Genomic DNA, 16,222 nt, shown 5'->3' on the forward strand with positions numbered 1-16,222 from the left:
CACACACACACACCACACACACACACACACACACACACACACACACACACACACACACACACACACACACCACACACACACACACACACACACACACACCACACACACACACACACGCACACACACACACCCTGACGGAGCTGCAGTCTGCTTGTTGTTGTGAAGAACACTGCAGTTATCGTCTGTCCCCAAACCTCAGGTGATCAGGAGGTTTGAAGACTCCTTATTGTCTTAAAGAAACAGAATCATCTGCAGATCCAGCGTGTGCAGAATCTGCAGACGCTGAATGAGAATTAGACGAGAGCTGTACGTGGAAACAGAGAATGGAGAAATGGAGGCAGTTAGAGACGGGAATCAATATGTTTAAAATCTCACAGAGGGTGTGACACAGCTTTCAGTGTGAGGCTGGCATGAGGTCTGATGAACCTGAGACGAGTGGAGGACTATTGGACGAGCTCTGGAAGAACACAGTATCACAGCACAAGGATTCTGCTTGCTGCTTTGAACATGACGTTTTGTTGGGATATTCATTTGGATAAAGTCTATCATGAGTTCTGGAAGCTCTCACTTCCTGTTCCCTGTTTTCTGGCTAACAGATTTGTGTTTGATCAGATGAAGTGTTTGCTCTCTTTCTGCTGATTGGTACAGTTTATTTGATTTAGTTTAGCAGACAGGTCAGTCCCACATCCTCAGAGATTCAGAGTCAGAACACACCTCTCTGCACCATGAGCCAGTGTTTGATATGCTGCTGGAAGCATTTTAATAACTTGGAATAAGGTTGTTCCCACAGCTGCAGAGATACTGATGGATGGATGTGTGTGTGTGTGTGTGTGTGTGGTGTGAGTGTGTGTGTGTGTGTGTGAGTGTGTGAGTGTGTGTGTGTGTGTGTGTGTGTGTGAGTGTGTGTGTGTGTGTGAGTGTGTGTGAGTGTGTGAGTGTGTGTGTGAGTGTGTGAGTGTGTGTGTGAGTGTGTGAGTGTGTGTGTGAGTGTGTGAGGCGCTTGTTTTTCTCCCCCTTATATCTGTTTATTTCCTCTGCAGACGGTCTTGTCTTTATTAGCTGCAGAGACAGAGTTTACTGTCCTCATGAAACTACACTACACTCCAACAAATACTACACTATACTCAGGGGCGGATCTACGGGTCTACCCCAGCTGCCCCCCCACTGTACAGCCTTGCCCCCCCAGCTGCCCCCCTAACTTGTGTGTCCCTAAAGCCGTACCTGGAGAAACTAACCCGTATGTCCACGAGCTTCTCTACGAAACAAGCAGTTCATTCATTAAAGTGAATCATTTCAAAGACACAGACCGTCTCACAGAGCTGCAGAGAGGGAGCGAGCTGTGCCAGCACCTGAGGTGGACCAGCACCTGAGGTGGACCAGCACCTGAGGTGGACCAGCACCTGAGGTGGACCAGCACCTGAGGGGGGACCAGCACCTGAGGTGGACCAGCACCTGAGGGGGGACCAGCACCTGAGGTGGACCAGCACCTGAGGTGGACCAGCACCTGAGGGGGGATCAGCACCTGAGGTGGACCAGCACCTGAGGTGGACCAGCACCTGAGGGGGGACCAGCACCTGAGGGGGGACCAGCACCTGAGGGGGACCAGCACCTGAGGGTGGACCAGCACCTGAGGTGGACCAGCACCTGAGGGGGGACCAGCACCTGAGGTGGACCAGCACCTGAGGTGGACCAGCACCTGAGGGGGGATCAGCACCTGAGGTGGACCAGCACCTGAGGGGGGATCAGCACCTGAGGTGGACCAGCACCTGAGGGGGGATCAGCACCTGAGGGTGGACCAGCACCTGAGGTGGATCAGATTCCCCTGGGAGCATCTCCCCTTCCACTAGTTTGGTTTTTACTAAAGACGAGAGCTTGAAACTAAATATTAATAAAACGCTGCCGTTTGAACCGATAGCGTTTAACAGACGGGCGCTGTTTGGGGCGTTACGTTACAAAATACTACACAGACAGCACACACACACCTACACACACACACACACACACACACACACACACACACACACACACACACACACACACACACACACACACACACACACACACACACACACACACACACACACACACACACACACACACACACACACACACACACACACACACACACACACACACACACACACACACATTTGAATACTTTATTTGGTTCCACAAATTATATTACATAAGACAGGGAATCAAATATATCGGGGCAAAGCAGCACAGAACACTGAGGGGAACACATAGCGTCTCCTTCTCCACACGGCTAAGCTGCAGCCTTAAGGGAACACACACACACACACACACACACACACACACACACACACTCACACACACACACACACACTGTGCTGTCACTCTGAGAGGAAACTGAAAGGACGAAATGAGGGAAATGAAAATGTCAGCTGCAGGGTCAGAGAGAGACATGACAGCAGGAGTACTGAGTGTGTTCAGTGTGTGTGTGTGTGTGTGTGTGTGTGTGTGTGTTCAGTGTGTGTGTGTGTGTGTGTGTGTATGTTCAGTGTGTGTGTGTGTGTGTGTGTGTGTGTGTGTGTGTGTGTATGTGTGTGTGTGTTGGGGGGAGGTTTAATAAACGGGGTCTCCACCCCTGCAGAAATATTCCTTCTCACACACGTTGACATTTCCTCTGCTGCCGCTCACCGTGACACAAATGACATTTGATGACATCACCGTTTAAATGTTTCCATTTCACGCTATCAACCTCTGTGTGTGTGTGTGTGTGTGTGTGTGTGTGTGTGTGTGTGTGTGTGTGTGTGTGTGTGTGCATTTCACTCATAACTAGTGTATGTGATTAAAGGTGAGGCAGAGGTGTATGCTGACACACACACCTCACACCTGCAGGGATAAAATCCCTGGATATCAACAACGTCTCCTGAGTTGCATTGATTATGATTGTTTACTCAGTATTGCTGCAGGGCGTCTGGAGCATTACAGTCAGTCAGTTGTTGGTTCCTAAATTCCCAATTTCAGTTGAACCTGCCTCGCTCGATAAACACCAGTCTCATTAGTTTGTATTTTTACACACACACACACACACACACACACACACACGTTGTATCACTGGTATCACGTTGACAGCTTGTTGTTGTTAATAACGCTCAGAGTTGTTTCCTCATGATAAACTAACAACATGGCCGCCGCTCTGTGGGGAAATGTCATTTTTAATTAAATCCCAAGTCCTTTAAGAGAAGCAGCTCTTTAGTGTCCTCTGGTCTCCCAGCTGTGTGCGTCACTCTTTAGTGTCCCCTGGTCTCCAGCTGTGTGCGTCACTCTTTAGTGTCCCCTGGTCTCCAGCTGTGTGCGTCACTCTTTAGTGTCCCCTGGTCTCCAGCTGTGTGCGTCACTCTTTAGTGTCCCCTGGTCTCCAGCTGTGTGCGTCACTCTTTAGTGTCCCCTGGTCTCCAGCTGTGTGCCTCGCTCTTTAGTGTCCCCTGGTCTCCAGCTGTGTGCGTCACTCTTTAGTGTCCCCTGGTCTCCCAGCTGTGTGCGTCACTCTTTAGTGTCCCCTGGTCTCCAGCTGTGTGCGTCACTCTTTAGTGTCCCCTGGTCTCCAGCTGTGTGCGTCACTCTTTAGTGTCCCCTGGTCTCCAGCTGTGTGCCTCACTCTTTAGTGTCCCCTGGGTTGCGTTCGAATACTCCAAAAAAACAGCTCCTAAGTTCTATCCCTATCGTCTATCCCTTGACCTCGGAGTGAAACGTCACGGGGTTAAGGGATAGTGGATAGGAGAATTCAAAAGGACTTAGGAGAAGAGACTGCGGCACTTTAGAGAATCGACTGCACTTCCACTATCCGACGTGTTTATGATGCGCCAGCAGAGGTCATAAATGTGCGCCTGCTGCTGTGGGGAAACTATGGAAACTACAGTTTTCTATACAGCGGACTACAACATGGATGTTTAATAAGAACGAGGGACTACTGTAAACTCATCTAGAGACTCTGCACCGTGCTCTGATGCTGTTATGCTTTATGAACGGGGACAACAGAGAAACATATTCTTCATGACCAAAGTTGGAATTTAAATAAGAAAGGAAAGTGAAACTTATGCTCGTCACCCTCTCCCTCCGGTCCACATTAATACAAATGATCCCAATACATATGATTGTATGAAAAGATCTTAAAATCAATACAAATGTATTTATTATAAACGTTAGTCCTTAACATCTATCACTGTGTATATCACCATTCAAACATCTTTTAAAGTTGAACAAACCCCACACAGCTCAGTAAAGACTGAAATGTTGACTTTATTTGATCATTTCAGTAAAAACTAACGTTCATATTTCTCTTTTTGATTATAATACTGATGAACGTTCAAAACAAAGCACTTTGGCAACTTACTACATACGTTTTAAAATGCTTAATAAGCACCGTAACTTTCATGATATCATTTCTCGTTCATAATCGGTTGTTTCCGTGAACGGCCGACTGTTGTGTGACGGCAAATGCTGCGGCCGCAAGGCATTGTGGGGCAGCATTTTCTCCTCTCCTTTCGGTTAGGGAGGTCCAGTGGTTCCTAAGCTAAAGGAGGTTATAAAGGAAGTTTGAAACCTCCTTTCCTTTCATTTAGAGAATTCGAACGGCACTTATCATGGCTGCCACTGAGGGACTTCCGGGTCATTTCACTCCGTTAGGAAGGTTCCTAAGCTAAATGGACTATTCGAATGCAACCCTGGTCTCCAGCTGTGTGCGTCACTCTTTAGTGTCCCCTGGTCTCCCAGCTGTGTGCGTCACTCTTTAGTGTCCCCTGGTCTCCAGCTGTGTGCGTCACTCTTTAGTGTCCCCTGGTCTCCCAGCTGTGTGCGTCACTCTTTAGTGTCCCCTGGTCTCCAGCTGTGTGCGTCACTCTTTAGTGTTACCCGGGGTGTTTCTCAATGTCAAGGAAGGATCCTTCAGAGCCACTATTTCAAGGATGCTACGTCATCGAATCCCGCCGAAGGACTGTTCCAACGTCCAGGATCCTTGGAATTCTACCGAGGACTGAGTCCTTCGTTGCGGGAAATTTCGAGGCTGCACATGTGTATCCTCGGCGGTTTTAAAAGCCCCATAATGCTTTGCGCACGGACCAATTTCCAAAATCTTTGGCGGAAATGGCTGAATCCAGGCAGTACACATTTAAATGTAAGTATGTTCAGTGGCGTAGAAAATGTGCACATGACTTGTGTTTAAAGTTTATAGTCCGTTTGAGTTTTGCCCGTGTGAACGCAAACCGAACCTTCTGAAAAATGAAACGATGGAACAAACTGTCGTCTGGTGCGCACCAGAGAAGCGGACTATTAGGTGTGAATGAGACCGTATGGAGCTTTTCCACTGCAGGGCCTCACTCGGCTTAGTACGGTATGGCTAGGCTTCGTTAGGCCTGGCTCACTTTATGCTGCGTTTCCATTACAGTTTAGGAACTGGGGTAGTATCTATAGTAACGCAGTGTAGGCGGAGCCGTGACGTCATCTTCAATGAGAACCACAGAAAAACAACACAGCCGTTAGCTGTTAGCACTCAGAGCTCACAGCTCCTCATATCTGTTCAGAAATATATATGTCTGTAGGCCGTTGTTGTGAGTGTGGACGGTCGGAGCATACACTGCGTTAGCTTAGCCGATCTCCATTCAGAAAAGGTGTTTCGCCTGCCGTCTGTCTGCAGACTTGTCAAAGCATTAATTCATGGTTTTCACTAGCACCCGGTAGGTTTTTACTAACCGGTATCAGTATGTTGTTACTTCATCATTTTGAAACGTGTATTACAATTAAATCACGGTCAAATATGTTCATTTTGTTGTAGTTGCCAGCGATTCTCTCACTAGTTTAGCATATTCAGCCCGAGTCAGCCCGGTTGTTGGCCCGGAAAGAACCTCGATTTTGGAGAGCCAGAAAAACTGTGAAAAAGTACCCGCTAGCCTGAACTACGCCTAGTGAGCTGACTCCTGATTCTTCCCGAGAATTCAGAGAATATACAGCAGCATTATGGATACAAATATGAACATCTCTTTTCATTTTAAAGAAAGTGTATTTTTATTACCTTATGTGTGTCCGACCCTGATGTGAAAATATAATTTTCATATACAGGTATGATGTTGAATAAATATCTCGCTTCGGCTCCTTCCGTCAGTTTCCGCCGTGCCTCGTCTTGCCTCCATTTTGCAGTGTGTGTGTGTGTGTGTGCGCAGTGAGGGTGCGCAGTGTCACAGGGAGTAAACAGCAGCAGCAGGACGCACTGAGACATTCTGCAGAAATGGACGGGTAATACATTATTACTAACCCTTATTACATGTGGTGTGTGTGTGTGTATGATCTGCAGAGTGTGTGTGTGGGAGTGTGTGAATGTGTGAATGTGAGAGAGAGAGTGTATTTAAAGGAGAGGATAGCTTAGCTTAGCATCACTTAGCATGCTGGTGATACAGTATCGACGGTCCTTTGTGTGGGGGCTAACAGCTAGCCTAGCTCATGGAGCTGATAACAACAGAGTGTGTGTGCTGCGTCTAAATCAGTGTGTGCACACATCACACACTCTATAGTCCTGCATATAAGCTGCTGGGTTTATAATGTTATTACTCAGTGTGTATAATAGTGTTACAGTGTGTGTGTTGTTCAGTGTGTGTGTGTGTGCAGGGTGTGTCTGTCCTGCAGGGTCGTGAATCCAGACCATAGTTCCTGTTTCAGTGGGATGTGTGGGTCACATGGTATCAGCTGTGTTATATACAGGCCTGCAGTGTGTGTGTGTGTGTGTGTGTGTGTGTGTGTGTGTGTGTGTGTGTGTGTGTGTGTGTGTGTGTGTGTGTGTGTGTGTGTGTGTGTGTGTGTGTGTGTGTGTGTGTGTGTGTGTGTGTGTGTGTGTGTGTGTGTGTGTGTGGTTTTCAGATGCATTGTATTTCCACCTGCAGCCAGGTGGATGTTCTGATCATCTGCTCGCTGATAAAGGCTTCCACCAACCACTGTGTTATTATTATAGTGTAACTACTCAATTCAAGGTTCAAGGCTTGTATCATCATGTGTACAGAGCTACAGTGTGGATATGACACTGAAATCTGAGGTCACAGGCTCCTCCAACAGAGCAACACAATAACACAGATAAGCAGTACACATAATATAATAGAAATAGTGCATAAGAGTCTATACAGTAATTGGAATATTGATATTTATGAGATGCAAACAGATGAATGTTCTGGATGTTCTTTCAGAGTTCAGGTGTTTAACAGTCTAATGGCATGTGGGATGAAACTACCTGAAGAGTGTGTGTGTGTGTGTGTGTGTGTGTGTGTGTGTGTGTGTGTGTGTGTGTGTGTGTGTGTGTGTGTGTGTGTGTGTGTGTGTGTGTGTGTGTGTGTGTGTGTGTGTGTGTGTGTGTGTGTGTGTGTGTGTGTGTGTGTGTGTGTGTGTGTGTGTGTGTGTGTGTGTGTGTGTGTGTGTGTGTGTGTGTGTGTGAAAATATACAGTAGGCCTTGAAGAAAATAAATCTATAAACTAGGGTTTACACATTTTCCGTGTGTTTTATTTTTATTTTGTTTTTAAGATATATCTGTTGTAATTTATTGTCGTTTATTGTGATTTGTAGTAATGTGTTTTTATTACATGTACAGCACTTTGGCTCGACCAAAAATCGCTTTTAAATGTGCTTTATAAATAAAACCTGATTTGATTTGATAAACTCGGGTTAGTTAACCAACAACACACAGAGGTGTTTAATCCTCTGTGTTCACATGTGATCCAACACGTGGTGCATCTGTTGCCCCTCACCATCACTGCTGCTACACACAGTTTGGATGTGAAGACAATATGTTTGGGTGTATTAGATGTTTACTGTCCCACAAATCTGTCCTGATGATTTCCAGATTGTTAGAATAAATGATGCCTCCTGGTTATAACCCAGGTTTTATAATGTCTTCACTTTGTCTTCTCTTCCAGCATCAGTGACGTTGCAGTTGGAGTGAAGGTGAGTTTCTGACTCTGTGTTTCCTCACGTTCCTCACACACAGATCTCATCTGTTCCTACATGATGGAAGAGGGTTATGAACTCCTCAGGATGATTACAACAGGTTTATACACAAGCAGCAGGGTGGAGGAGTTATTAAATGATCCCTAATATAATGCTTATATTTATATCTAAAGTATGGTGTTGCTGATCAAATCGCATATCGTGGATTCTTCTACTGCGATATTAATGCCTTTTAAGTTTCTTATCAGACCTAAGATACAAATGAATGATAATATAATCTCTAGTATCCACGCCCAGCTGTGCACCGAGAGATTGAATTGATCTGTATTTCTAACCCCACAAACGTTCCTGAATCAGACCTGAAGAGAGCAGCTGCAGAGATGCAGTGTTTCCACGCTGCAGATGTAAACCCCAAACAATGAGGTTATTTTAATATTAGTGTTGCAGCAGCAGGACTTTGTGTTTCTGAAACCTGATTAGCTGGTTCCTGCTCAGAGCTCCTCTCTTCAGGGAGACAGCCGTAAAGTCAGACGTTTATTTCCTCAGTATTTCAGCTCCGTCTGAACTCCAGCTGTTGGAGGAATAATGTCGTTTAACCCAAAAGGGACCATTTTAATACGCTCTGAATTTATTCCTCTTGTCGCTGTGAGGGGCGGCTTTATCATGACCATAAAGAACACCAGCGCCAAAACAAAGTGTGTGTGTGTGTGTGTGTCTCAGTGTGTGTCTCAGTGTGTGTGTGTGTGTGTGTGTGTGTCTCAGTGTGTGTCTGTGTGTGTGTGTGTCTCAGTGTGTGTCTGTGTGTGTCTCAGTGTGTGTGTGTGTCTCAGTGTGTGTGTGTCTCAGTGTGTGTGTGTCTCAGTGTGTGTGTGTGTGTGTGTGTGTGTGTGTGTCTCAGTGTGTGTAATGGGTCCCCAGGCTGTGTTCAGGCCATCAGTCAGCTGTAGATTCAGCTGGGACTCAGGATGAGACGTCCTGACATCTTAAACTCACACAGATTAAACTCAGAGCTTCATCTTCTTCCTCCTCCTCCTCTTCCTCCTAAACTCTCCTCAGAGACCTCTCCTCTATCCTCCTCTCCGTGTCAGGAACATCAGAGCTGTAATTGATTGGTTGGATGCTTGTAGATACTCGTGTTTTCTATCCGTAAAGGGTCTTAAAAAGAGCTCTATATAAACAAGTATTATATTAACTGTCATAGATGTTCATTTACTGCCCATGCTCAGGTTGATATTCAGACATCATCATATAGCTTGTGATCAAGAGCATAGATGATTTAAAGAAACACTTTATATAACAATCGTACAATAAACCAATAGAGACGGTGTGAGTCGTGCAGATTGAAGACGTTCTCTGTTTCTCAATGAGTGTGTTTGTGTTTCTGCAGAGAGGATCAGACGAGCTGAGTCTGTACAGCAGCTCCAACTCGGCCCTGAGCAGCATCACTGGTGAGGGGGGGGGGGGGGTTACTGGGAGGCATTCATATGGGGGGGGTATTTAAACAGAGGGGGGGTTACAGAGAGGTATTTGGTCCCAGTGACAGACGCCTGTTTTGAAGTGGAATGAGCTGCGTGGTCGGTCATTTAGTGTGTGAGGAACATCACAATGCTCAGCAGGGGGGCTGCCCACACACACACACACACACACACACACACACACACACACACGGCATGTGACAGAACATTGAAAGCTGTGAACACGCTATCAGAAATATCAGGGAGACTAACAGCCTCCACACAGTCACCCCGTTAGAGACTGACAGAATAATAAAGATACACACACTTTAATCAAAGGCCAGACCACCAGGGCTGCACTCATCAATGTGTGTGTGTGTGTGTGTGTGTGTGCGCTTCAGACGGCTCTAATGGCAGTGACAGTAAGAAGCAGTGTGTGTGTGTGTGTGTGCATCATTAATATGTGTGTGTGTGCTCTCCAGACGGCTCTAATGGCAGTGACAGTAAGAAGCTGAGAGTGGAAGAGGCCCCCCCCTCCAGAGTGCTCCACATCAGGAAGCTTCCCAACGAGGCGTCGGAGACGGAGGTCATCGCGCTCGGCCTGCCGTTCGGAAAGGTCACGAACATCCTGACCCTGAAGGGCAAGAACCAGGTGAGCATCGGTCCTGAGCAGCGTTTCCGCCAGGGGGGCGCCTTGGCGTCATTTGACGCTCTTATTCAGCTCGGAGCGCCCTGAACTCGAGCCGAGGGCGTCCAAAAAAATTCATAATTTGAGAGAAGATCAAGAGTTTTTATCGCTTGAAATGACGAAAAGGAAAAAAGACAAGGACATCCCTCTGTTGGAGGGGCAAAGGAGTCTGGTGGGATTCTTTTCGCCACCAGCAAAGCGCGTTCCTTTGACGGAAAAAAAACCACCGCCGCATCTTCCAAGGACCATGCAAGGAGGGGTGTCCCTGTCAGCAGGGGGACGTAAAGAGATAGTATAAGGGACGGCTCAATTCAAAATTCAATGTCACCCCCCCGCTCTCGGGGTGGACGCCCTCTCAGCCCTGGTCTGGCGGAAACACTGGTCCTGAGCATCGTTTAGAGGGAGGGGTCCAAATGTTGTTCAGGCACAGTAGAAGATGACCACTTCCTGTTCTCAGAGAGGTGTGTGTGTGTGTGTGTGTGTGTGTGTGTGTGTGTGTGTGTGTGTGTGTGTGTGTGTGTGTGTGTGTGTGTGTGTGTGTGTGTGTGTGTGTGTGTGTGTGTGTGTGTTGTGTGTGTGTGTGTGTGTGTGTGTGTGTAGGCTGTGTGTTGTGTTGTGTGTTGTGTGTGTGTGTGTGTGTGTGTGTGGTGGTGTGTGGGTGTGTGTGTGTGTGTGTGTGTGTGTGTGTGTGTGTGCTGTGGTGGAAATCCCACACTTCATCACCTTCTGGTTAGAAAAGAACAAATATACAAGCTTAAACCAAAGTTGTGTTATTTAATAAAGAGTTATAGCATTTAACAGAATCTATTTCCAGCTGGAAGGACAGATAACCTGCACCACTAGTGTCGTACAAGAATCTGACCAAGTTACAGGAAAACAAGCACTTTATACAGGAAAAAGACAAAAGGGTGAAGGTCTCATCTTTACATTACAGGCCAACTGTTGGCCAGACGGGCGAAACTTGGTAATAAAAAAACCTAAGATCCATAAGATAATTTCTTCACGATGGTCAAGGCGACTCCCTTCTGTCTGAGAACATTTAGTAGGAGTGAATTTAAACTGTTAGAAAATCCTCCACAGATATACCTATATATATATATATATATATATAGATATATATATATATAGATATATATATATATATATATATATATATATATATATATATATATATATATATATATATATATATATATATATATATATATATATATATATATATATATATATATATATATATATATATATATATATATATATTGACTTGTGATAAATGTCCATGAATCAGGCGTTCCTGGAGATGGGGACGGAGGAGACGGCCGTCACCATGGTCAACTACTACACCACGGTCACTCCTCACATCCGCAACGTGCCCGTCTTCATCCAGTACTCCAACCACAAAGAGCTGAAGACAGACAGCGGCAACCAGGTGAGTCCAAAGACCCTCAAAGACCCTCAAACACTCTGAGAAGAGTCGAAACATATCAAATGAAGCACTCACTGTTTGCCCACAACAATATACCCTCTGGTTTTCACTTGAAACCAATTTTAGTTTTATTTTCCTAAACTGTTGTGTGAATAAAATAAGTATCCAAAAGGCTTTATACATGCCAATTTAACAGATTTTTTAAAAGTGTGTTGTGAAAATAGTGAAGGTCCTCTTCCAACATGAGAGCAACATGCTAACAAAGGTATCCCAACTGTAGCTGTGTGCATGACAGGATGTATGATTACCTAGAAGAGCATCAGGACTGTTTGAGGCATATGATAGCTATGTGATTAACATGATGATTCAGCCTCTATGGAGATAGACATATGACAAGCATGCTCATTTCTGACGTGGAGCTAATCTGAAGTAAACATTGAATACTGCTTTCTATTCCTCCATCTTGTGACTGTGTAACTCCCTCTCTTGGATATCAGCATGTGAAGGACACTGTTCAGGAACTAGTTGATGCTCTGTATGTGATGACTACTTCCATTCTGGAGAGGATCACAGATACATGGATCCTGAGGTTGAAGCTCAAGCCGGGGACCAGTGAGAGTTTTCTAACATAATGGCATGTCTTAAAATGTGTAGAGGACGCAGGCGGTGCTGCAGGCGGTGTCAGCTGTGCAGTCGGGGGGGTCTCCCAGCTCTGATGTCCAGGAGGCTCTGGCTGCTGCCTCCAGCCCCGTGCTGAGGATCATCATCGACAACATGTTCTACCCCGTAACACTGGACGTACTGCAGCAGGTACACACACACACACACACACACACACACACACACACACACACACACACACACACACACACACACCGACCCACCCTTAATCCTAAATAAAGTAATCCTAAAGGTCACGCTGTATGAAGAGATGAATAAATGTGTTTCTGTGGTCAGATTTTCTCCAAGTTCGGCACGGTGATGAAGATAATCACGTTCACAAAGAACAATCAGTTCCAGGCTCTGCTCCAGTTCAGCGAGCCAGTCAACGCCCAGCAGGCCAAACTGGTGAGAGGCACTTCCTGTCATGTGATCAGATATAGTATCCTGCTATATACCCCATCTCACCTGAGCACTGTTTCCCCCCCAGGCGCTGGATGGGCAGAACATCTACAACTCGTGCTGCACGCTGCGCATCGACTTCTCCAAGCTGGTGAACCTGAACGTGAAGTACAACAACGATAAGAGCCGAGACTACACCCGACCAGAGCTGCCAGCTGGAGACGGGCAGCCGAACCTCGAATCCTCCGTCAACGCCTTCAACAAGGACTCCGGCTCGCTGCTCGGGAAGATCCCAGGTACCGAGAACTCTTTACCTCCCTTCATTCTGAGGTCTGGGATAGTTTCAAGGCTTTATCATCATGGTAGATCCCAGGTACCCCGTTACCCCCTTCATTGATGGTAGATCCCAGGTACCCCGTTACCCCCTTCATTGATGGTAGATCCCAGGTACCCCGTTACCCCCTTCATTGATGGTAGATCCCAGGTACCCCGTTACCCCCTTCATTGATGGTAGATCCCAGGTACCCCTTTACCCCCTTCATTGATGGTAGATCCCAGGTACCCCTTTACCCCCTTCATTGATGGTAGATCCCAGATACCCCTTTACCCCCTTCATTGATGGTAGATCCCAGGTACCTCCCTTCATTGATGGTAGATCCCAGGTACCCCTTTACCTCCATTCATTGATGGTAGATCCCAGGTACCCCTTTACCCCCTTCATTGATGGTAGATCCCAGGTACCCCTTTACCCCCTTCATTGATGGTAGATCCCAGGTACCTCCCTTCATTGATGGTAGATCCCAGGTACCCCTTTACCTCCATTCATTGATGGTAGATCCCAGGTACCCCCTTCATTGATGGTAGATCCCAGGTACCCCTTTACCCCCCTTCATTGATGGTAGATCCAGGTACCCCGTTACCCCCCTTCATTGATGGTAGATCCCAGGGTACCCCGTTACCCCCTTCATTGATGGTAGATCCCAGGTACCCCGTTACCCCCTTCATTGATGGTAGATCCCAGGTACCCCGTTACCCCCTTCATTGATGGTAGATCCCAGGTACCCCTTTTACCCCCTTCATTGATGTAGATCCCAGGTACCCTTTACCCCCTCATTGATGGTAGATCCCAGGTACCTCCTCATTGATGGTAGATCCAGGTACCCCTTTACCTCCATTCATTGATGGTAGATCCAGGTACCCCTTACCCCCTTCATTGATGGTGATCCCAGGTACCCCTTTACCCCCTTCATTGATGGTAGATCCCAGGTACCTCCCTTCATTGATGGTAGATCCCAGGTACCCCTTTACCCCCTTCATTGATGGTAGATCCCAGGTACCCCTTTACCCCCTTCATTGATGGTAGATCCCAGGTACCTCCCTTCATTGATGGTAGATCCCAGGTACCCCTTTACCTCCATTCATTGATGGTAGATCCCAGGTACCCCTTTACCCCCTTCATTGATGGTAGATCCCAGGTACCCCTTTACCTCCATTCATTGATGGTAGATCCCAGGTACCCCCTTCATTGATGGTAGATCCCAGGTACCCCTTTACCCCCTTCATTGATGGTAGATCCCAGGTACCCCTTTACCCCCTTCATTGATGGTAGATCCCCAGGTACCCCTTTACCCCCTTCATTGATGGTAGATCCCAGGTACCCCTTTACCTCCATTCATTGATGGTAGATCCCAGGTACCCCTTTACCCCCTTCATTGATGGTAGATCCCAGGTACCCCTTTACCCCCTTCATTGATGGTAGATCCCAGGTACCTCCCTTCATTGATGGTAGATCCCAGGTACCCCTTTACCTCCATTCATTGATGGTAGATCCCAGGTACCCCCTTCATTGATGGTAGATCCCAGGTACCCCTTTACCCCCTTCATTGATGGTAGATCCCAGGTACCCCGTTACCCCCTTCATTGATGGTAGATCCCAGGTACCCCTTTACCCCCTTCATTGATGGTAGATCCCAGGTACCCCTTTACCCCCTTCATTGATGGTAGATCCCAGGTACCCCTTTACCTCCCTTCATTGATGGTAGATCCCAGGTACCCCTTTACCCCCTTCATTGATGGTAGATCCCAGATACCCCTTTACCCCCCTTCATTGATGGTAGATCCCAGGTACCCCTTTACCCCCTTCATTGATGGTAGATCCCAGATACCCCTTTACCCCCTTCATTGATGGTAGATCCCAGGTACCCCTTTACCCCCTTCATTGATGGTAGATCCCAGGTACCCCTTTACCCCCTTCATTGATGGTAGATCCCAGATACCCCTTTACCCCCTTCATTGATGGTAGATCCCAGATACCCCTTTACCTATGAGCTGCAGACAGGCTGTAACTGAATAAAGATCACGGTAATGGTATTTTACAGACCATTAATGATGAGGTAATGCTTAGTGTGAGTCATTCTAAAGTGTGTGTGTGTGTGTGTGTCCTCAGGAGCTCTGAACCCTCTCAGTGCAGCAGCAGCAGCGGCGGCTGCAGCCGGGCGGGTCGCTCTGTCCGGACAGAACGGGTCCAGTGGGGTGCTGCTGGTCAGCAACCTCAACGAGGAGGTCAGTAACACACACACACACACACACACACACACACACACACACACACACACCACACACACACACACACACACACACACCGGACACACACACACACACACACACACACACATACACACACACACACACACACACACACACACACACACACACACACACCGGACGGACACACACACACACACACACACATACCACACACACACACACACACACACACACACACACACACACCGGACGGACACAGACACTCCTCAGTCTTAAAGCCCTCCTTCATCTCTTTTTTTTATTGGCATTGATTTCTTTCTCTTAAAATGAACCAGTGGAGCTACTGTTTGAGTCTGATTCAAAATAAACTTTATTTATAAGTGAGTCTAGATTTAGTGAAGAGGAGCTGATTTGAGGGTCTCCGCCCGTTCAATATCATACCGGCCTGACAGCAGAGTGTGTTTATAATCGAGTGTAATACGACCTGTTTGCATTAACTTAATGACAAAGAGGTCACAAAATAGCACAAATACACACCAGTGATTTCAAGCACTTCCATTCATACCATGAATATACTAATGCTGATCTATCTGAACACATTTCCTCCCCTCTCTTACATCCCCCTCAGAGGTTAATGAATCAATCTCAATCTTTATTTATTGATTTATATAGCACATTTAAAACCACCTCAGTTGACCAAAGTGCTGAATACATACAATATAGCAGGGGTGTCAAACTCAATTTCATCGCGGGACACATTAGCATTATGGTTGCACTCAAAGGGCCGGTTGTAACTATATAAATATACATATATAAATATATAATATATATATAAAATAATTATTATCGGATAGGGTAATAACTAACTACGTCTGAAAGCAGAAGTCCAGTGCAAATAATTGCAAGTCTCTTCAGTGCGCATGTCACAAAACGAGATGCATTGTGGGACATGTAGTTTATGGGCAACCTGCTTCTGTAAAGTGGCATGTGACCGTATAATAAACGTATTATATTCTTTGCAAGCTCTTGCGGGGCCACATAAAAGGAAGTCGCGGGCCGGATTTGGCTCCCGGGCCTTGAGTTTGACACCCCTGCAA

The 16,222-nt window shown here is 46.5% G+C and overlaps 1 protein-coding gene across 1 annotated transcript; it reads left to right on the forward strand.

The window, feature by feature from the left end:
• Positions 1–6,147: 6,147 nt before the first annotated feature.
• Positions 6,148–15,140, forward strand: LOC117499027 (polypyrimidine tract-binding protein 2-like; the record flags this gene model as incomplete). Its single annotated transcript, XM_034151258.1, is given in 9 exon segments — positions 6,148–6,255; positions 7,918–7,945; positions 9,336–9,396; positions 9,885–10,054; positions 11,379–11,519; positions 12,171–12,326; positions 12,474–12,584; positions 12,667–12,874; positions 15,025–15,140. Coding segments are annotated over 9 exon segments (999 nt in total), but the record flags the coding sequence as incomplete, so codon positions are not given.
• Positions 15,141–16,222: the final 1,082 nt, after the last annotated feature.

This window comes from Trematomus bernacchii, unplaced genomic scaffold, assembly GCF_902827165.1.
Source record: "Trematomus bernacchii unplaced genomic scaffold, fTreBer1.1, whole genome shotgun sequence".
NCBI classification, from domain to species: Eukaryota; Metazoa; Chordata; class Actinopteri; order Perciformes; family Nototheniidae; genus Trematomus; species Trematomus bernacchii.